Source organism: Panicum virgatum, chromosome 8N, assembly GCF_016808335.1.
Source record: "Panicum virgatum strain AP13 chromosome 8N, P.virgatum_v5, whole genome shotgun sequence".
Taxonomy (NCBI): Eukaryota; Viridiplantae; Streptophyta; class Magnoliopsida; order Poales; family Poaceae; genus Panicum; species Panicum virgatum.
In genome coordinates, this window is record NC_053152.1 from 12,819,780 (window position 1) to 12,842,801 (window position 23,022).

Below are 23,022 nucleotides of genomic sequence, written 5' to 3' on the forward strand. Positions count from 1 at the left end.
TCCCGTTGGCTTTCCATTTGTGGAGCCTATCATGAGCTGTCTCTATCTGCACTCGCTCGCTACAATTATAGCATTTGGGATTGTTCCAGCATCACATATCAATTGTTCTCCCAAAGAGCCATCACCTTTTTTAAGCCCCATTTGCATGGCTCTTGAGGCTCCTGCCGCGCCTTTTGTCTTCTTGCCATACAACTCCGGTCACCATGGACCCAACCGGCGGCGAGGGCTGTGGTGGCGGCGGCGGTGGTGATAGGCACCTCGACCTCAACCTCTCCCTACGGTCTTCCTTGGAGCTGGAGCTAGAGCCGTTGGGCTACTTCTCCTGTTCCTACTGCAGCAAGAAGTTCTCCACCTCGCAGGCGCTCGGCGGCCACCAGAATGCCCACAGGTTGGAGCGCAGCATTGCCAAGCGCAGCCGCGAGCTGGCCGCAGCACGTGGGGTTGAAGAGGATGCGAGGAGGGGGAAGGAACCGCGCATTTCAGCGCCGCCGATCATGGCTCCAAGCTCCTCGCACATGATCATGGCATCGCCAGAGGCTGGAGAGGACCTTGCTGACAAGATTGATCTCTCCCTTAAGCTATGATTGGATCTGATATGCTTGTGCTCATCGTTCTTATGGTTTTTGTGGTAGGAACTTTTGGGCCATTAGCTGGTGCCTCCTTGTGTTGTTGCAACATTTTTTTTTCTGAATAAGCTTATTATAATCATTGATTTCTGCATCGATCGGAGCAGGATCATGTCAAATTCCCTTTATTAGTATTTTTCTTTTAGGATTTTACTGCGACATGAGTTCTTTATTAGTAGCTTTTTCAAGTGTAAAGCCTACAAAGGAATGGAAACATGAACAAGGCTTGTGCTGTGTAAATAAAATTGATAATCACAGATAAACATGGCTCGCTTCATTTGTCGATATGTTGCGTCATGTTTTAAACATAAAAGTTTCGTAGTTACATTTTTCATTTGATTGGTGAAAATTGCAAAGTTATATAGTATGTTATATGTTGCATTGTTTGTAATAACCATATTCAAATGGTTGTAGTGGTCAATGTAAGAGGTTTCACTTTATTGTTTAAGTTATATGGAAGAACTACAGGCCAGTGGATTTTTTGAGCTCATGGCCTCCTGAACTGTCTGTTTATGTATCAAGTGTCAACACATTGTCTGGAGAAACCGCCTTTAGAGATACTGCCTTTCTGTGCTATTGTTGACTGGGATTATGCAGCCCCACTTCAATTGTCCTCGCGATCCTTCTTTGCTGTTCTGCCTCTTCATTGCTAAATTGAAAGGGCGTTTTGTAAACACTACCGGAAATTGGATCATTGCCGAGTGCTAAATTGTTTGCCGAGTACAATCCATCGGGCACTTGGCAAACAATCTCTTTGCCGAGTGCTACATGTAAAACGCTCGGTAAAATAAAAACACTCGACAAATAAATTTTTTGCCGAGTGTATTTTTTTTACACTCGGCAAATATCTCTTTGCTGAGTGCTACTTATCTAACACTCGGCAAAAAAGAGCAGCTTTACCGAGTGTCTAGATCCAACACTCGGCGAACCAAATTTTACTCTCCTCCCACCGACGCCCGCGCCTATCTCTCCTCCCTTTATTTCAAAATCAACGCCCTCTCTTATCCACTCCTCCCCACTTACTCCTCCGCTTGTCGGGTATAAACATCTTGGATACTCAAAGACAGAGGATTAAAGGGCCAAACTACTCTGTTAGGCGAGCTGATAGCGGCGTTAGCAAACCCGACCTACACTGAGGGGCTCCGTCCCGTCCGACCCAAGGAGAAGGCTCTTTCCGCCCGACCCAAGGGATGAGCCCTCACCTCGCCCGACCTATCAGACAGGTCCCGCCTCATCAAATGACCGAATGGATGAGGGGGCCGCCCTGTCCTATATTGACAGCCCACCATTACCCGCGCCACGCGGGTCTGATGGCGGCACAGGCGGACAGGAGACCGAGCGTGCTCTACCGCGGTCTATGCTGACACGGTGCACAGTGGAGTGCCCCTTCCCGTCATGTCCTACGGCATCGTAGGACATAGGGTAGGGGCCAGGCGTGCTGCACCAGGACCAAGACGCCCCCGTGTATCCCGCTCTGCAGACTAAGGGGTCAGACGAACCCGGCTGCAAAGGCGGAGGGCGGCGACGGCAGGGTCAGGAGGTCCCACGATGACCAACACAACGGAGCAGGCGCCACGAGGACTCTCTCTCTCTCTTTCTCTCTCTATGTTGTACACTATTCTCCTCCCTGACATATAAAGGGAAGAGAACAGGCTCCTGTATGGGGGCCGGAGCCAGAACCGAGACCAAAGCGAGAGAGTTCTGGGAGATCAGGCACACGACTGATCACTCACTAGAGCACACGAGCACACTCTCGTCGCTGGTAAAGAGGCAGGCGGAACTTAGGGCAGTTCTCGTCGGCAGCTGCTCTAACCAGACGAGAGCCAAGAACATGTTTTCCTTCCACCGATCTTAGAGACTTGGGGCGCTCGCTCCTCTCTCGACTGTTTGTAACCCCCTACTACAAACCAGTGCAAGATACATGAGCAACACGAACTGGACGTATGGTATTACGCCTCCTAGCGGCCCGAACCAGTATAAATCTTTGTGTCTTCCTGCATTACCATCCGTCACTAAACGCGCATCCATGAGAATCACTAGCCGGTGCTAAAAACACCTACACCGCTCATCCCTTCTCTCCTCCCTTATCTTCTCCACCAGCCACTCCTCTCCTTCTCCCATCGGTGGCCTCTCCTTCTCCCCATCGGCGTGGCGCGTATCTCCTTTCCCTCTCCCCATCGGCCCGGTGCGTGGCCTGCTCCTCTTGCTTGCTGACACTCTCCTCCCCTCTTTTGCTCGCCCCTCACTTGCTGTAGTGGGGAGCGGCGATGGGGCGAGGGGTGGCAGCAGCGGACGGCAGCCAGGCCAGGCGCGGCGACGGCGGCAGCCGGCGTGAGGAGAAACGGCAGCAGCCGGGGGAGGAGCGGCGGCGGCAGCCGGGCGAGGGGAGTAGCGGCCGAGCGAGGGGCAACTGCGGTGGCGTAGGCCGGTGAGTGGCTCTTTCCCCTCAGATCTGGCGAAGCAGGGTGGGAGCGGGGTGGTGGATCGGCGGCGGCGCAGCCTCAAGGCGTGGTGGTGGTGATGGCGCGGCACCGGTGAGGTTGTGGTGGTGATGGCGGCGCACGCCGGCTAGGACATGGTGGTGCTATTTTTTTCTGAATTTTTTTGCCGAGTGCGAAATAACACACGGCAAAGATTCTCTGCCAAATGCGCGAGAAAAGGCACTCAGCAAAGAGCTGTTTGCGACCCACTCTTTGTTGAGGGTGGCCGTCGGCAAACGTTTTGCCGTGTGTTTGTTGGCCTTCGCCGAGTGCTTCTAACACTAGGCATATTATGGGATTCCGGTAATGAAAGCTCCTTGTGCAGCACTGTAGACCTTAGAGCACCTTTGTCTCTTCTGCCAACGTTTTCAGCAGTATATTTGTAATAATTTGATGCGGGCTGACGGAGAAAAAGATAAGACAAAAAAATTTAGAGCACACAATAAAGACATGTGGACAAAAGAATAATAATCTAGAAAACAGAAAAAAAAAACAGATTCCCCTTGCATTATGCATAACTTTTCTTGTGTATGTAAGGTCAGCCTGAAAACTTGAACTGTCACGTGGTTGTGACAAATTTTGAGTTCTTTTCAAGCTAGTACTTCCATTGTCACTATCGCCTTTAAGAGTGGTGCGGTGTAATCAGCACATGTATACCAATTTCAAGATAAGGACAAGAACTAACGCTATGGACGTTGTATTGTCGTTTCCTGTATTGGCCCCATCACCCGTTCCTTTAATTTCTTCTCTTGTCAGCCCCATCACCAAGTTGCTACCCATGATGAGTGAGGATGCTGTGGAGGAGCCTCTAGGGTATCGCAGCTGCTGCGAGGGTAGCGAGGCCACTTGCATTGGTTTTGTTTTGCACGCTTCACTGGTGCCGAAGATCGTAGGTATCTTTGGTTGGTATAACGTTAGGCGGCTACTAATGTGTGATCTGCCCGTATTAAGGGATTTCCCATGGATTAGTTAAAAGAAAAATATTTTTTAGAGAAAAAGTTTTCCCCACTTTATTACAAGAACAAAGGCCACACACTACAGCAACCGGACAGCAACCGGCAAAGAAACTAAAGACGGGTCATCAACTCTCGGAAGCAAGGCCTCATTTGCTCTCCTATCCTCCGCTGGAGACTTGCTGGGATAGAGCAGACAAAGACACTCCCAAATTTGATCCCTCCATAGCGCCCATGATCCTCGGCATTCTTGCTCCCAGCACACTACCCAGAAAAGTTTTTTTTTCTTGATGGCTAAAACCGTCACGGAAAGTGGGCATTACCGTCAGGAATAGTCATCCGTGATGGTACCCGTCAGGGATAAGCCGTCAAGGATGAACTGTCAGGGAAAGTCCATCATCATACGTTTGTTGTCCTTGAGCAGAATCTTCCATCTCTTCAGCATCCTTGCTACAGATCCCAGCACCGGTTCCACTCCACACCAGCATTTTCCCTGAAAACATAAACCATTTCTTAGTTTTCATAGAACCCAAAGAACAGCCGCACACATACAGTTCAAGTTTTTATTTTTATTGTTGTCAAAAGAAAAATATCTCTCCCAAATATAACTGGTGTGTAGTTGAGTTGGTAAGAAAGGTTTACATGAGGCGAGAAGTTCTGATTTCGAATTTCGCCCACCACATGCATGTATATTATGCTACGTGAAAATAACGTGACTTGTGACTTTAGTACCCAGTTTTTAAATGAAAGTTTCTGGATACAATTAAGTTGCCAACCTCCGTCCCAATTTCAAATATTCTTTTAACATTTTACGTTACGTTTCTCAGTACCGGTTGTAGAACTGGTACCGAAGAGCCATATAACACAGTACTGACCTGATCCGGATGTAGAACTGATGTAATGTCAAGTTAACCGGTATTAATAGTCGAGGTAATGTCGAGTTGTTAGGTGAGTCTCAATGGAGGTTTAATGAAGGGTTTTATGGTATTAAATATCATCACTTTTGCTAACATGGCAAGAAGAGAGAAAGATAGAGTTTTATGGAGTGTGAGAAGAGTTTTATCATCATGAAGTCCATCTGACACAGTTACCTAGTTTCCAGTTTAGGTAACTGTGTCATAAAACTATGCACTGAAATTGGTCTTAGGTAACACCATGCATAGAGATGTAGACCTAATGCATCCATATTCGTTGAAGTTGCTGGATCCGCCATGGAAACAAGCAGTATCTGTTCTGTGATTTTGGATAACTTTGTATCGTCACAACTTTACTTTTCAGGTAGCTCGTTTGCTTTGGCCCGGAGGAAGACGTAGGTCCCAACAATCAGTTGTCCCAATGAGGCTGCATGTTCAGAAGATATTAAGAAGAGCAACAATCCAATATAACCACAGTCGTGACAAAATGCCATTACATTGCAGTACAAAGTAGGGGCAAAAAACCAATTTATTTCTAAGCAAACAATCCATATGCTAATTAACTAGCTTGTTTCAAGATTACCAAGTATTTGAGAGATGGCATAAGTAGAAGTGCCTTTGGTTTTTAATTGCTCAAGAAAAAAGATAGAACATGTAGATGGAGAGAGAGAGAAAATAGAAAAGTAACGAAGAACGGGGACCTTCCCACAGTGATGTCACCTATGAAAATGGAGCCCAGCACAACAGTAAAGACTACAGACAATGGGCTGAACATGGGAGGATATGACGGGCCTTTCTTGGCTACAGCCCACGAGTTCAAGCTATATTTTCCAGCAGTTGCGAGTGCCCCCTGCACCAAGTGGTATAGTGTAATATTATTTTCCATGGAACAGGTTTAATGCATTGCATTTTGTCATCACTTAAATAAGCTCCAGCAGTCAACTAGTCCTAGCTAATTCAAAACCTTCAAAGAGAACGCATTGATCTGCAGCACAAATCATCATCTGGGTTTCTGGCAAAAGCTTAGATCAGTTACCGAGTACACAATGGTCAGAAGGTTTATGTCCCATCCGATCTTCCAGGCGTCCTTGTCCCTCCTCACTCCTGAGTGCAGTCTGAACCCCTCCAACCAAGCACGTCGCCATGGATGACCAGTATTTGTATGGATACACCTTGAGAACCTTGGACTGTATGTAGGTGACCGAATATCAGAAAAGCAAAATATTGTCAGCCAAATGTACTATAAATTAAACATGGGTCAGGGTGACCGGCAAAAACATTACCTGAATTAGATACCAAGCAAACATGAAGCTGCTGCATGCCAGCAAGATCGTTCCACGCAGCTGATGACTTGCGACATCATCCACATGCTCTTCATTGCGATGGTGAAGGATAGGGTTCCAGAGATGCAGGGTGTTCGAGACAAGGGTTCCAGAGATGCAAAATCCCTCCCTTGTAAAGGCTGATGATCATTGTGCCGCCGACAGAGAGCAAAACTCCCGCAACCTTAAGCAATCCTGCCATGCTTCTGATGTGCAGTGCTTCCATTGTAATGCAAGAACAATATATGCAGGCATGTGTGTTGTAAGGAACATGGCCTCATTATGCCATTGTTTGTGATTTTGGTGATTGTGTGACAACATAATCAATGGGACTAACAAATTTGTAAGATCACATTTGTAGGATTTTTTAGGTCCTATGGATAAAATCTAATGTGTCCAATTCGCTGTAGAGATGTGTCCAATTCACCGTCGAGACACTCAAACCATAGTGAAAAAGTAGAGAATATTTTTGATGTGTCCAAATGACCACCGCGACAAGTTGGACAAGTGGATGCAGAAATAGTAGCACCGGTTAAACCAGTACTCATCGGTCTAACCGTCTGGCATCGGATAAACCAACGCAAGGGCATCGGTGCAATTGGACGTGAAATGCTGAGCCAAGTGAAGAAGACTCCGTGCACCGGTTAACCTGGCGGTGTACAAAAGGGTGTCAGTGCATTCACCATAGCATTGTCCAGAGAGCATGTCAAGCGGCCAGGAACCATGTCTTCATCACCGGTTGAACCGATGGGTCATCGGTGCATTGCATCGGCTAAACCGATGGTGCTGGGTGTTCAGTGTAATTTGAACAAGCGAATCATAACGTAGTTAACTTCTCTGTTGTTGATGACAATAGGATCACAGTTCACTACCATTTTTTAATATATATCACTGTACATTTGTACTGTATGAGTATTTAACTGCAATAAGCTAGTTGAGAATGCAAAGCCTACCGTGTAAATAAGTGATCTAAACACTAGTTCATGAAAACAGCAACATTTTACATCTCATAAAACATCACGAGTTATACACAACCGATTATTTCCAGTCATTCTCCAATTGACTAAGACAGTGCTGGTTGCTAGACTACTCAATTAAGTTTCTCAGAAGTCCAAACAGAGCACAGATATTGAAACCCATCATCACGATACAATAAGTACAACAATTTAACTGAAGACTTTCTCTTCAAGCAGAGCCTTCATCTCGTTTCTTTTCCGGATGCCAATTCGGAGGCGCCACTGGTTGAGAGCAGCATCTGGCACTAACGATGCCAAGAACCCCTGGACTGAGTGGCGCCAATACGGGAGGCACCTTGCCTCATAGCCAATGCAACGAAGAGCAGACTTGGCGTACTCCTCTGGCGATGGTATGAATGGAGAATCACCCTTGACCGGGGACATCTTGGTAGCGACATACAGAGGGATCTGGACGATGATATATATAACCAAAATGAGTATATATATGAGAAGTGAGATATTCTCGACATATATACGTTTCTCAATCAGGCGTAAATAAAGGACCACAAAGTTATTAGTACTACTAATTCGAGTTTACCAAAAGTACTACTAATGCGAGTATATATATGAGAACCTTTTCCATTTGGTTCAATAGTACCAACTCTTGTTATATTCTTTTTGCTTGAAATTTTAGAATATGCATGGTCAAAGTTTCTAAAATTTTAGACATCCTAGTGATGAAAACCTATCTAGTTGTAGTATTTATTCATCACTACTGTAATTAACATATTTCTCCTAATTCTACAGTATGTAGAAATTAATAACAAATTGTCGACAGTTATCCCTAAATGGCACTTAAAGGTCAATAATATATGCAATCCAATAAGGAGCTAATAATTAGGGGTATAAAGAAGGTCTATCCTATCCACCTCCCATATAGGGTTACCAAGTTGTAATATCCAAAAATCAATAAAATGGACTGGACTACATTTACTGCTTATCCTATTTCTTGTTTGCGTGGTAACGCGATTCAATAACAAAGATCAGAGAGTAAATTTTATATAGCACATTAGTTCAAAACTTAACACAATCTCATCTAAGTATCAAATTTTTGAGAAAGGAGGTAGTATGCACTAATTTTCTAAAAGAAAAGCATGTTCTAAAAATTTATCAATTAACCTTACATGTTAAACCTTACATAAATATATACTGAAAATTAGTTGCTATTATTCCAATAATGTATCATTAGCTAGTATGGAACAATAAACTTGAAGTAATGAGGTATGAATGTAATCCTTACAGAAACGCTAGCAATAAGAAGGCGACAGCATTATTATTCATATGTACCTGGCATTGCACGTCTACTCCATATTGTTTGTATTCAACGCTCAAGCTTCGAGAAAATTTATCAACGTACCTAACAAAATGCATAGACAATAGTGTAAATTTTATCAGTTGCATTCAACAAATATGCAAGATAAATTTAGTTTGGTAGGTGAAAATTTTTACCTAATATAATGGTTTTAAGAACAAAGAAATGTATTCCTCCAAATTAAATTATTCATACAAAAATCAGGTTGTGTTTGGATGGGTTAAAATAGAGGGATAAAGTTTAGCCCTATTTGTGTTAATGAACCAAGCATAGACTAATCTAGGGTTAGTTAGGGCTAATGCTCTCTAACCATCAATTAGAATGTTTTGCAAAAAAAAACATCAATTAGTCCTCATCTGGGCAGTTAGCTAAGGAATTAGCTCGCATTTAATCATTCGAATTGGCATCCAAATAACTCGCAAGTTTAGCTCTCGGATCCAATCCGGACTTGTGCTAGATAATGCATCTGTCCTGTACCTTCCACGCTAGGCTTTGTACTAGATGGTACACTGATGGTTATCACACTACTAGAAAATAAGAAAATAGAGCATTCGTCTGCGGCGCAGTTAGTTCCAACTATCTTTCAGCTGGTACTAACGCATACATTTAACATCAAGCTGAAGAACAGTGTCACAGAGAGCCATTTAGTACCGACTGTAGCCACCAGCCGGTACTAAAGTGATGGTAACTTAGTACCAGCTTGTGGCTACAACCGGTACTATAAATATAAAGGTGCATCTACCCCGATAGATCCCTCCCAAGCAGACGTTTGTTGGGTCATCATCAGGCAGCCCTGACAACCGGTCTGATCGGTTTGTGTAGTGACACTGCAAGATGTGCCGCTGCGCACTGCATGTTCAGTGCTCGGTGTTTTGCGGGTGGGTACCACATTTCTGCGTCAATAGTAGGCGACTAGGTTCTGCTCCTGAGGTCTTTAGTGTGCAGATGTACAATATTCTTGCCTTAAAGAAAAGGTGGTGACTTAGGATGAGCTGGTGGCTATAACCAGTACTATAAATATATAAATATAAAGGTGTGCATGCCCCGATGGTCCCTCCGGAGCAGACGTTTGTTAGATCATCATCAGGCTGCCCAGACAAGATCGATTTGATCGGTTGGTGCAGCGACACTGCAAGATGTGCCGCTGCGCACCGCATGATCAGTGCTCGGTGTTTTGCGGGTGCGTACCACATTTCCGCGTCAACAGTAGGCGACTACATTCTGTTCTTGTTCTGGTCTTTAATGTGCAGATGAACAAGATGCTTGCCTAAAGAAAAGGGGAAATTAAAAATGGCTGCAGGGGAGCATGGGTCGCTTACGCTTTGGTCGCCGCGTAGACGGCGTAGAGCGGGAACGCCGGCACCACGACGGAGGAGCCAGAGCCGACGTTGACGACGGCGCCCCTTCCCCTCGCCGCCATGAGCGGCAGGACGGCGCGCGTGATCCGCGTCGCGGCCTCCACGTTGACCCGCACCACGGCCTCCCACACGGGGCCGTCGACCTCGTGGAAGTAGGCGGCGCACGGGTACGTCGCGCCGGCGTTGTTGACGAGGACGCCCACGTCCCGGCCCTCCACGGCGGCCGCCACCCGCGCCACGCCGCGCCGCGCGGCGTCCTCCCCGGCGGCGGCGAGGTCGAACGCCACGCCCCGCACCTCGCACGACGGCGCGGCGGCGCGGACCTCCTTCCCCACGCGCGCCAGCTTGGCGGGGCTCCGGCCCACGAGGACGAGGTGCAGGCCCCGGCGCGCGAGCTCCAGCGCCACCGCGCGGCCGATGCCGTCCGTGGCGCCGGTCACCACCGCCCACGCCCCGTACCGGCCGGCCAGGTCGCGGCCCGGGCGGAGGAACGCGCGGTGCAGCCACGCGAGGAAGGCGGCCGCGGACCGGACCACGGCGACCAGGCCGAGGGCCACCAGCAGGGCGAACCAAACCGGGGCCGCCGGCGACGAGGACGATGACGCTAGCCATGGCGCCTGATGATCTGCAGCTAACAAGGCCACCATCTTGGACACTGCTTCCGTCGCTGACAACAGCACAGTGTAGCCCCGGCTACAAGAGGCCCTGCCACTGGCTGACGAGAGGCGTTTATGGCTGGAATGAATGCAAAAAAGTGAGCGGCCCAGCATGCTGCTCTGGCGCAGCAGGCAGCAACGACGCCGCGCGGCAGCAGGGCAGATCGGTGGTGGACGCAGGAGGAGGGTCCACGCATGCACGAACACTACGGCTTGCGGGAACGATCGATTTATAGGTGATCGAAGACGATTTCTTTTTCCATGTCGTCCAAACAAACTTCGGGAAACAGCATACATTTTTGTATAGAAATAGGCGAGTATGGAGTATTTATGATTAGAATACACACACGTACGTGCACATAGCTGTAGCGGTCCCTGTTGTCCGGGTGGCGCAATAAAAGTTTCGTATCAGACCAGCAACAACACAGGTACACCGGTTAAACAGATACACCACCGCCCAGATCAGCATACCACAGCCGCTAAGGCTATCTGCACTCGTCGTACTCTAAATTCATCCTCTAAAAAAAATATATTTTGTCTTAGTCATCAAGATTCTCTACTCTACATCCAATTTCACTGCACTCATTCATCCTATATATCATACTTTATATCAACTACCACGAGATGAGATCCACATATCAGATTTTTTTTACTACTCTATCTCCCTCCCCGTTCTCCCTCGCGCCCTCCCCTCTCTGTTTCTCTCTCGCCGGCGGTCCCTCCTCTCCTCCAATCGCCGGCGCTCTCTCTTGGACGGAGCGGGGAGGCCGAGGCGAGCACGCCAGCGGCGGGAGCCGCCCTGCTCCCTCCAGCGCCGCCCACCCTGCCGCCCTCCCTCCTCCCGGGCCGCGCGGGGGCGAGGCCTGCTCGTGCTCGGCCCTCTCCTCCTCCCCCTCTCCGGGCGGCGGCCTCGAGCTCGGTACCCGCGCGCGGCCATCCTCCTCCCTTGTCGGCGTCCGCCCTGGCCGGTGCTTCCCTCCTGTGCTGGATCCGCGGGAGGCGGCGGCCGGATTCCGCTCCGCAGCGTGGCCCCAACCGCGGCAGCGGGCCTCACGGTGGCACGGCGGCCTGCGCGCAGTGTGGCCTCGCCCCCGGCAGCGGCGGGCCTCGCGGCGGCGCGGACCTTGGCCATCCCACCTGAGCCCGCCGGCGTCGCCCCTTCGGTCCCTCCCCAAGCAGCGGGGCCATGGCGAGCGTGGTGGAGCGGCGGGCTCCCCCTCCCCTCCTCGTTCCTCCCGACGGGCGGCGGGCAACGTGGGCAGCCGAGCGGGCACGTGGCCTCGCGAGCGTGCGGGCGGCGCGCGGCGAGCACGCGGACGGCGGCGAGCGCGCGGCGACCATGCCGCGGCGGCGCACGGCGGGGCCAGCAGAGGCGCGTGACGGGGCCGGCGGCGGCGTGCGGCGGCAAGGCCAGCGAACGCAATGCCTTGCACGAGCCCCTCCTCCTCCTCGCTCCACCCTCCGCCAACGCTCCTCCTCCACGGTGTCGCTCGTCCATGGCGGCCGGCGAGCCCGTGCCCTCTCCCTTTCCCGCCGCCCAACACGCGGCATGGCAGCGCGCATGCGCCGCGGCAGTGGCCCACGGCCCTCCCTCCCCGCCGGTGGACCCCCCGGCAAGGTGCGCGAGGCGCTCCTCCGGCCTCCCTCCACCTCCTCCCTCAATTTGGGGTGGGCCGGCGCGGAGGCGGCCGGCGAGCAAGGAGGACGGACGGCCACACAGGCTGGACAGCGGGGGCGTGGCGGCCCTCCTCCCCCACGCTCGCGGGCGAGCTCCTTGCCGCCGCCACAGGGCAGCCTGCTCAACGCGGCGGAGCGGCCAGATCCGGCAACCCGGCCTGCGCGGCGACGAGTCCGGCGCGGCGCCGCCTTGTGCAGAGCTCGGCGCGGCGGGGCGGTCCGGCGGCGGCGGGGCCTCATGCAGAGCGCGGCGCGGCGGGGCCTCGTGCACTCTGTGCGGGCTGGCGGCGGAGGCTTGAGCGCCGGCGCAGGAGCGGCGGCGGTCGGCTGAGGCGAGCGCGAGCGCGAGCACGGCGTCCCCTTCGGCTCCGTCTCTGGCAGGCGGGCGGGTGCGAGCGGAGCTGGGGCCGTGGCGGCGAAGGCGGTTGCGGGGCGGCGGCGGAGCTAGGGCCCGCGCGGAGCTGGGCGGCGGAGGCGGAGGACAGCACGTGCGGCGGCTTCCGGCGGTTGTGGTGCGCGGCGGCGGAGGCCGAGCCCACCCGTAGCGGACGAACCGTACATCCGCTGGAAATTGCGGATGGCGAGCCGTCTAGGATCTTCCCGTATGCGATAGCGCACCCCGCTGCAGCTCTTTTTGCACTATATGCGTACTGCAGGGCAGGGTTGCGGACGGGTAGCGTCCCCGCTGTGGACAGCCTAAACACCATGTTGGAGTTGGGAAAAGCCTCGATACTGACAGACCGTCAATCAGCATAGAGTTATGCCGACATCAAGTTTCAGTCGCTGTAAGTGGCATCGGTATAGGTCGGACACTCTTTGCTGACGATGCTCAGATAGTATATTAAGATATATACCGATAAACATTTAAACACAAAAAAATTATATTGACCTATATCATGTAATTAATAATCACAAAGCATTCACGATCAAAAAATTATGTCACAGATCAAATGAACACAAGGAAATATTGCACAAACACATAACTGGATGAACATAGCTCATTTTCAGAGATTCCAATAATATTTCTATTAGCAGCCATATGTTTGGCTTCTGACAGTTCAAGCAGACAAAGTTTTTTTTTTGAGGGCATTCAAGCAGACAAAGCTAGGAACATTTACAAAAGAGGTGTCTACACAGCCATATGTTTGGCTTCACACAGCAACATGTCACATATTGGCTACAACTCACACAGTTCATTTATAGGTGGTGGCGGATCGGATCGAATTGAAGACGATTTCTCTTTCTTTCTCCAGACTCCAGGTCCCAACAAAGTTCGGGAAAGAGCATACATTCTTGTATAGAAATAGGCTAGTATTTATTAATTAGAAAACACACAGGGCAGAGAGCATGTACGTGCACATGGCTGTCGCGGTCCCTGTTGTCCGGGTGGCGCAATAAAATTTTTAACAACACAGGTACACCGGTGTACCGCCCAGATAAGTCTTTTCAAGATAACACTTTTCAGAGTGAAATTTTGCAAGAATGCGTAGACTATATTTTGACTTTAAAGATGGTTGTATCTGGCATGAATATATATTATGAGAGGACTTTAATCTCCACACTCTTTAGCGTTTTTGAGTCTCTCATGTCTGCCATTTCACTTTTGCTTTTGCGAGGAAAAAGAGAGCTTTTTTATCACTCAGAAACAAGGTTACAATAATCCTAAGCAATAATTAATTTGCTCTGCACATGCTGGCAATGAGAACCTCCAAACCGCGGAGTGTTTGGATTCTTTTTGCCAACTGTGCGAGTTAATGAGCAGCTCTTTCTCATCAAATTTAGACCTACCTTACTTCTTATGGAGGTCTCACTTATCGAGCCAGAAGATTTGACGAAAGGAAGGGGGAGATTTCTAATATTTTTTATACCAACAATTTCCCATACCTACCTCTTGTACCCGATTGGTTTTACTAATATTTTCCATCAAAATCCTAATACTTTTTCCACCAGCAATTTCCTATACCCACCTCTTGTACCCGTGTATTACTTTTTTTGTCACACACTTTATTTTTTTCTTTGCACATGCATTCACCATAATTTGTGCCATATTTATTTTAAAATATAATAATTGATATCATTGTTTATGGAAGGAAAAAAATGATATGTATTATTTTTGAAAGGAAACTAAATGACATCCCTCTCTTGTAAAAAAAAAACTAGCCGCCGGTTCACCTGGTGAAAGGCCCATTACGGCCCATCAAATTGTCGGCTGCAACCCCATGCTTCATTGCTGGTTGCTCAATGCATACAACACAAGTTTTATCCCACCTTGTCTAGATAAAGAAGAGAATATGTGAGGTGCTCATAATACTAGGGGGTGCATCTCAGAAAAATAAAAGCTGGAGTCTTGGACAGGCATGCTCTGGCCTCAACAAAAAAATTGAATAAACTACCATTTCTCACCAAGATTAGGCATATCTTACTCCTCACAAAGGCTTTATTTGTTAGGCCAGAAGATTTGACAAAAGGGAGGGGAAAATTGATTTCATCAATGTTTTTCAACAAAATTCTAATACTTTTTAAATCAGCAATTTCCTATATCTCTTGTATCAGCGTATTACTTTTCTTTGGCACACACTTTACTTTTCTTTGCATATGCATTCATCCATAATTCACGTCATTATTTGATTTGGAAGGATAATAATTGACATCATTGTTTATGGATGGAAAAGAAAGACGTGTATTGTTTTGGGAAGGAAAATAGATGATATCGTTGCTTGATGGAAGAAAACTTATATAGAAATAGGGTTGGAAAAAAGAATAGTATTTATTATTAAAAATACTATTCTATATATTTTTACTAATAAACATGATTCTCTTTTCCAATCCTATTTCTATATAACATGGAGGATTACAGTGACACACAGGGCGACATCCAACAACATTTAATCCAGACATCATGTCTACATTAATAAGTGATACTCTTGTATCCCCCGCGGAGCCCCCAACCTACGGATGGATAGACATCATATTAGAGTAAACATTTGAATACTGGAATCGTTGTTGTGCCACTAGACTTACTCTTCTAATCAAGCAAGGTATAAAGTATGAATACAAACTAATCATGAAGTACATATCTAACACCACAGAGTATAAGTCATGCAAATATAAATAACTATTAGATGTTTATTACAAATATTCGAGTATCACAAAGACAAGTAAGAGCTAGATCCATACCAAAACTCCTGAGCAAACCCTTGGACCCGAAGACTAGCTATTTCAGTATAAACTCCACTAGCCTATGGACTAAGCAAGAGAGAAATGAGTGAATGAAAAACTTGGTGTGTGTGTCTCCATTTGAGCCCCCCCTCCCAGCCACCCTCATTTATAGGTCGGAACCGTGGGGTGCTCGGCCGATAGGGTTGAAAATGGGACGGGAAAATCCCATCCCGATCAGCACCGTATCCCGTAAAAACCGACCGTATATTGTTTCGGCAAAAAAACAAGAACAGGAAAAATCGGCAGAAACAGGAACAGAAACAGAAGGGGTCGTTTCCCGACCGTTTTCGCGGGTACCGTATTATATATAGGAATTCCCGTCGGTTCCCGTTTTCGGCCTACGAACCAATCCAGCCCACTGCCCAGCGCTTCCCACCCTCCCGTAATACAATTCAGGCCCAGCCCAACAAATCCCCACCCACTCCACAGGCCAGCAGCCACCTCGTCCCTGAACCCTACGAACCCCGAGTCCCAGGCCGCCAGGCGCCAGCTGCCACAGTCCCGCTCCCAGGCTTCCAGCCACCACCGCCAGCGCCAGGCTCCCCTCCGGCCCTCCCCCTCCCAAGCGGAGGTGAGGCCAGCAGGCTCTGCGCTAGGACGTCAGCGCCGCCAGCGCCGCCCGGTGGACGATGGTACAGTGGTGCCCCTGCGTCTGCGGCCCTGCTTGCTGTCGCGGTGCCATTGCCACCCGCCCATAACGTCCCTGAGGGTCGCGACACACCGGACCGCAGCAGGGCTGCGCCAGCGCCGCGCGCGGGCGGTTCCCCTGCCTCCGGCCTCCCCGAGTCTGCGACGCCCCGATCCTGTCGTGTGGGTGATGGAGACAACCTGCAATGATGTTTATTTATCAAATCAATTATCTCATCCATTCTATGTATTGTTTGCAAAGTAAATGATGTATGGTTATAATTATTATGCCGAGTTAAATATTTCGAGTGTTTACATATGTTGTGTTCCTGATTTGAGATACCGTATCCCGATTGTAATCGATGTGTTACTGACCGATGTGTTCCGTTCCCGATATCCCGCAATATCGATTTCGTTTTCCCATCCGCGTTTTCCGTTCTCGGTAAGAAAAAACAGGAACATGAATGGTTAGGGGGTTTTCCCGACCGTTCCCGACCATTTTCAACCCTATCGGCCGAGGAATGCAGCCTTGCACCTTGAACCGACATTGAGAGCCAATGGGGAAGCTACACGTGGAAGATGAAGGTTGATTGTGCCAACCATGGTTTGGCCGAACCCGATCCTAGTTAGGCCCCAACAAACCTTTAGCCTTTACTAAGTGGCTGACCAGTGGGCCCTCTTGTTAGTAGTAGGTGTGTTGGCCTTGTCCTAAGTAAGTTATAGCTGCTGGTGGGTCCTTTGATCCGTGTGAGGCTGAATAGCGCGCTTTGATTGGTCGATGTGTTATGCCTTGGATCATGGGGGTGCTTGTAGCCTTCATTTCTACGCAATTTCCAGCATTGCATATTTTTCCAAGGCATGTTAGGTTTTGGCATTATTTTGGATAAATATGCGTGTAAGAAATGTAAAGTCTCTTGATTTTATAATCAAATTAGCGCCTAAAAATGGTCAGTATCGAGTGTCAACAAGATCCCTTAAACTGTCCTTTGCTTGTCCCGAGCAAAGCAAGACATATTAGGTTGTTGATCAGAAAATAACTTATGAGTCTCCCCTGCTTGCCATGTCATACCCTACAGCAAAATTATTCTCTAGGAATATGGATAAGTTGGCATATTTACCTTTGCCTTTGCTCCTTACTCATCTATGGGGCTTTTAGCCTCTCCTTGTCCTGGGCTATTGAGAGTTAGAACAATCCATAGAGCAACACTTGCCCATTCATAGATCAGCAATTCATCTGGAGGTTTTCTTTTTAAACTTTGAAATCAAGACTAAGTTCCTCAAATGATTCTCTTGAATCGCTCAATGCGTATGATTCCTTACCAGGGCATTTCTTGCCTCTTTTGTTCCTACTAATGATAAAGCCTTGTGGAGCTAAAGGTAGGGTATAAGAATAAGGCATACCTATATCTCATATATTGTAAAGTCAAAGAGTGGGTCCATGAAGAAACAAATCATACAATCAAAATCAAGATGTGCACGTGTGTGGATAGATGGATGGTGGTGTGACTACTTCTTTTTGAATGACCCCTCGCTCCTTTATTTTATCCCTTCTCTCTCTTTTTGGACATGGCTACCCTCTTTCCTTTTTTTTTGTCATGCTTCTCGGTGTGCCTTTCTGTGGAGAGCGATCATCAACACAAGGAGCATTTATTTTGTGGATGGGTGGATCATGCTAATTCTTGGTGTAGGAATTTCGCAAGTGGAGGTGGATGTGTATGTGATCTTGATCAAGAAAGTATGAAGAGAATCTCACTAGGGTCACAACAATTTGACAAAACTCAATGAAATAGCAAGTAACATATGTATATGTTTTGCAATGTTATATGACATATAGCTCTGGTAAGAATTTTATCATCATTGAGAAACTTGTCTTTCTTTTTTATTTTGAAAACCAAAACTCCTGATTTTATTCATCACTTAGAATGAGATTGTAGAGCTCTAATTACCATATCTATTCTCACAACAATCTAGACTCAGATACAACATGATATACTGGAATCATGTGTTGACATAGATGATTGAGGATGGATTGTCATGTAGGCGCCGTGGGCGAACAGGTACACACAGCTGCTCAAAGCCTCAAACGCAAGATAGAACCCCACTAGCTCAAAGGTTTCCAGCTGTATTTGTGTGATCGATCCCGTCTGCTTTACCTACTAGAGGAGTGAGCGTTATTGCATTTCATGCACGCCATTATAGTTCACTGGTGAAGCTTTGTGTTTGCAGACTGTGCTCACAGTGTTTTGCTGAGCTGCTTGGCGAAATACTCACAGTCGCTCTAGAGGCACTGGATCACATTTAAATGCAAAACTTCCAATTGAACTAAACTGCTAGCAAAAATGAAAAGAGCGGATAATTAACTTCGGATTATCGCAGTTCTTTCTAAAACTATTGCAAAGGAAAGGAAGTGGCGTAAAACATACCTGTGAAGTTGTAGTACTTGGATGCTCTTTGAGGTACAAAAATTACACATTTATTAGTGGAAAAAAATTACACAATTAAACATATCTGATGTCACACAGAGGGGGAAAAAGGCAGGAACCTCACCAGATTCTTGTCACAAACACCAGATACTAGCGTTCTAGCAGCTGACATGGCATGCATGTACATGCTTTGTACATATGCACCAATAGGTCCACACAGAACGAAGATGAATACAGTTTACAGAAAAAACATAGTAAACCGACAAAGCATCAGAAGTATCACATCAGTAACAACCTTCTCTCATATGAGACCTCATAGCAGGTATTTGTTAGTCACGAATGCCTAAGATACCAATATAACACTGGTGTATGATACGAATCATGATGCTATCAGCTTCTTCTGCTGTCCTGCGTTCATGCAGAACTGTCTGCAGGTTTTGAACCTTCATCTTTTGTCTTAGACGGTGTTGTCATCCCGTCACTGCCCATCTCAGCCTTGAGGTCATTGATGCTCTGCTCCAATTCATCTATTCTCAAACCCATCTCATCTAGTGAGCATCTGTTAAGGAATGCAATTACTCCCTCCGCTTTTAAATATATGACTTCAAAAAATGGAGGGGGTATTGAGTTGATAGAAAGATGTGCAGACAATATCCCCATTGACAGTATCAATAAGTTGAGCTTTTTAGAGGTAGAGAAATCATGTAAGTATTGATGACTGAAAATAAAGATGGTACAACCAAATGGACCTCTATTTCCTAGATCCACCTGTTCACCTCTATTTCCTGACTCTTCAAGCTTTTAAGGCAAAATAGAGTACTCAAGATGTTGATGAAATGGTTATCGTCTAATGATTAGAAGTATATTAAAATTTAAATGTACCCACAAATCACCATTCCAGCACTAAAACTTTAATAAAAACTCCTAACTTCAGTCCCAAATCGTCTTTCCTTTTCAGATATTCAAATAATACATATAGCAGGAATGGCAGTTCAATGCTCATTTTGTTTTCCATACGAGTAATATAATAAATGCTATTGGCAGTTTTAAATTATCAGAATCTAAAATAGTTAGGATGCCAATCTTCTTTCTATGTTAATAAGTTGAATAGACCAAAAGAACAAAATTGCAAAAGGGAACTGATTTAAAAGGATATTCTTTGTAATGATGTTCTCCGACATAGCTTGGAACCTGGTTTGCTGCACGAGAATTTGAATTCAGTACAATAAAAAAATTGATTATATGCCCACAGCCGGCACCAGACAATTAGGAACTCACCATCTGCATCAGAAGATTTTGCACCTGAATACAGTGGAGGGAAACAAAACAATTAGTGAACAAAAGGAAAGATGGTCCAGATCTGCAATGAAGACAACCCTAAGACACAAATAGCGACATAAAGCTGAAAAATACTTACAAAAGCAGTCATATCCGCAGTGCTTTGGGCTGAGCCATCGGAATCTTGTTCAGCCTGCGAATGACAGGGCTGAATGAGCAAACTTGGAAACTCGAACAACAATGTTAAAGGTGCAGAAACTGGGGACGAATATATCATATGCATCACATTATACAATATAAATAGCAGCAATCTCTGCGTATACGAAAATAGTATGTGCACCCATACAGTTTTTAGTATACATCCAACATCAGACAAACCAGCCTTGCAGTCAAGACTATATGTCTTCTCAGCAAATGGCTTTATAGGCTACTTAATTAGGATGGGGCTTAATTAGGATGGGGTCTGGCAACAATTACTTCGAAACAAATATTTGGGTTGTAAATCATTGATGCAAGTACAAGGCAAACAAGGATATTCTCGTTCCTGATCTGGTTTAGGAAAGTCAAGAATGAATCCTTTAAATGGGGGTCATTTCGGTAAAAGGATGGTTGTCAAATCAGATGGTCAAAAGACACTTGGCTTAATAATAGACCATTATGTGAACAATATCCTTCATTTTATAATATTTTTGGAAGGAAACAAGACACAGGGACTGAAGTCATGAGAACAATACCACTTAATTTCCACTTAATTTGTCTTTCCGTAGGCCAATTGTTGGGGATAAACTAATTGCCTGGCAACACATGATAACTCCTTTGCTTAATGTTCAACTTTGTCAGGAAAGAGATCTTTTCATATGGGTCCTATAGAGGGATGGACAATTCTCGGTCCAGTCTATGTACAAACAATTAATAATTGTACCTATCCCGATCCTAGGTAATTGGCTATGGAAATTGAAACTTCCTCTTAATATAAAAATATTCCTTTGGTATCTTGGAAGAGGGATTATGTTATGACCAAGGTTTTAAAGCTCCCGCTATAGCTTCCGCTATAGCTATTTGAGGCATGGTACCGCTATTTGAACTCGTGTAATTTAGCCGCTATAGCCCGCTATAGCTTCATTTAGCCCGCTATTAGCTGTTTTTTTAATCCAGATGCTAAACCCTTTAGCCCGCTATTTAAAATCATGGTTATGACCGGTATTACGTATGCCAGGCGCCGTATAAGTGGCTAGAGGAGTCACATTTGAGTAGCAGGCCTGAAGGCCCAATAGTTTCCTGTTTTGGCCTTGTTGATCTTGTCGTTGAGAAACCCTAGAGGGTTATAAACTCTGTAAATCGTGGATGATTGGTCAAGCAGAAGCAACAACATGTTGCTGGCTTCCCCTGGAAGCCCTAATCGCCCTCCTCTCTCTCTGTGCCATGAAGCACCACGGCGCCTCGCCGCCGGCCCTGTTCTCCTAGCCCTCGCCCTACGCCCTCTCATTCATACAATCTGTGTAGCGGAACCGGAGTTCCTATCAGATTATTACCTTAACTGAACACAACTTAATCAGAAGAAATTGGAATGGTAGCCCAAAATGTGCCTTTTGCAATCATAATGAAACAATACAACACCTTTTCTTTGACTGTCACTTTTGCTATATCAGTTTGGCAAATTATAAATATTGCTCTACAAATCAAAATACCTAATAGCATTGGTCATATTATGCAGCAATGACAAAGTGATAAAGGTGCTAATACTAAGCGCAAAAGCTTAGTGGGAGTAGCAGCCATGTTTTGGTCTATCTGGCTATGTCGCAATGATATTAATTTTAACAAGAAACCTATAACATCTTTTATGCAGTCAATATTCCGTGGAACGTATTGGTTCAGATTCTGGAAGCTATTACAAAAAGAGGTGGAAAGGGACAAGAGGGTTAGCAATTTCTCTTTAGATTATGTGAATGATATAAGTTATCATATAATCTAGAGCAATTTACTCTTATAATTTTCCAAATATGTCACTGGCATGACGATGTAATAATCGACAATGGCCGTATGCATTGGATGATGCAAAAGGTCGGATCTTTACCCATTTTCTAAAAAATCCAACATCAGAAAACTGCAACGTCGTATCTCCGCTGCCATAGCAGCAACAACCTATGCTCTAGTGGCGAAAATGGGTATTAAACCACGCAAGAGCGATATTGCCATATGGAAGATGCTTTCCATAAATCCATGCTATTTTCCTACCAAATTTTCCTTTCCGTACCCTACGTATTACCCTTCGCTACCCATTTGCAGGAGTGGATATTCCTGACTTGCCAATCGCCTTGACTCGCCGGGCACCCACTGCCCCCTACTCCTCATCGTACTCGTCGGCTCGCCGCCCCACGCCACACCGGCGCAAGAACCCCAAAGTTTGAGAAGAAGGTGAGTATTTTAAATCTAACTTCTAGGTGAAGACAGAGGCGAGAGGAGCTAGCTTGCGGGAAGGTAGGGGGGAGGGAACGATCGCTGACCTTGATGGGGATTCCGGAGTTGGGACTCGCCATTGCCTCTGGCGACGGGGAGGGCGGCAGATCCGGTCAGGCCTCAGTGTTAGTGATTTCTGGATTCTTCTTCCTCGAAAGTAGATTTGGGGATCCTGAGGTTCGAAAATGTCACGCACTCTTGCTTTGCATCTTGGTGTGTTGCATCAGACCATGGGCTGTAGTTGCTAATGGGCTAGGCCAAGAACCCGGATATTTTAGAATCTCCCTAATATCACTTGCAACAAGTTTCATCAAAAAAGATATTTTTTTGAGAGGGAACAACTAGGATGCCGCAAATATTAGGGAGTCACACGTGATATTGGCTTCGATTATCATGATAATCGCGATTATCGCTAAAATCGGCTTCGATTATGAGTCGATAATCGTTGATTATCGAACGATAATGCAATCCCTGCACGTGACTGGCTTCACACATGGGGGGTTTTGTAAGAAAGGTACCAAATAAAGATTCATATGTCATGAAAGGAGTGTTAGAAGCAATTAAAAAAAAGGAGATGATGCAAGTGAGCAGCAGATCCTCTGCGAGCAATTCAGCTATTTCATTTCCAAGAAGGGAATGTATGCACTGCCCTCTGTGAAACTAGATGCATACAGTATGGATGCAATTGACTGGTGGGAAGTTTA

At 46.7% G+C, this 23,022-nt stretch overlaps 3 protein-coding genes and 1 pseudogene across 4 annotated transcripts; 1 reads left to right on the forward strand and 3 right to left on the reverse strand.

Annotated features, from left to right (window-relative positions):
• The first annotated feature begins 203 nt into the window (after window positions 1-203).
• Window positions 204-584, forward strand: LOC120684798 (zinc finger protein GIS3-like). The gene has a single exon (XM_039966669.1). It carries the CDS (start codon window positions 204-206, stop codon window positions 582-584), a length of 381 nt encoding a protein of 126 aa, XP_039822603.1.
• Window positions 585-5,326: 4,742 nt separating this feature from the next.
• On the reverse strand, window positions 5,327-6,521 carry LOC120685352 (annotated as a pseudogene).
• Window positions 6,522-7,252: 731 nt separating this feature from the next.
• LOC120686497 (very-long-chain 3-oxoacyl-CoA reductase 1-like) lies at window positions 7,253-10,838 on the reverse strand. Its single transcript, XM_039968715.1, has 3 exons — window positions 9,943-10,838; window positions 8,599-8,668; window positions 7,253-7,719 (listed from the first exon to the last, which is right to left on the reverse strand). Exons 1-3 carry the CDS (start codon window positions 10,749-10,751, stop codon window positions 7,462-7,464), a joined length of 1,137 nt encoding a protein of 378 aa, XP_039824649.1. The 5' UTR covers window positions 10,752-10,838; the 3' UTR covers window positions 7,253-7,461.
• A 7,772-nt stretch (window positions 10,839-18,610) lies between these two features.
• LOC120686280 (heat shock factor-binding protein-like) lies at window positions 18,611-22,594 on the reverse strand. 2 transcript variants are annotated; one of them, XM_039968480.1, is made up of 5 exons: window positions 22,366-22,586; window positions 20,001-20,054; window positions 19,862-19,885; window positions 19,740-19,782; window positions 18,611-19,134 (listed from the first exon to the last, which is right to left on the reverse strand). In XM_039968480.1, the coding sequence occupies exons 1-5, from the start codon at window positions 22,396-22,398 to the stop codon at window positions 18,998-19,000; spliced, it is 291 nt and encodes a 96-aa protein (XP_039824414.1). In that variant the 5' UTR covers window positions 22,399-22,586; the 3' UTR covers window positions 18,611-18,997. The 2 variants fall into 2 exon arrangements, with proteins under 2 accessions (XP_039824414.1, XP_039824415.1); XM_039968481.1 differs by lacking the exon at window positions 19,862-19,885 and having other exon boundaries at window positions 22,366-22,594.
• Window positions 22,595-23,022: the final 428 nt, after the last annotated feature.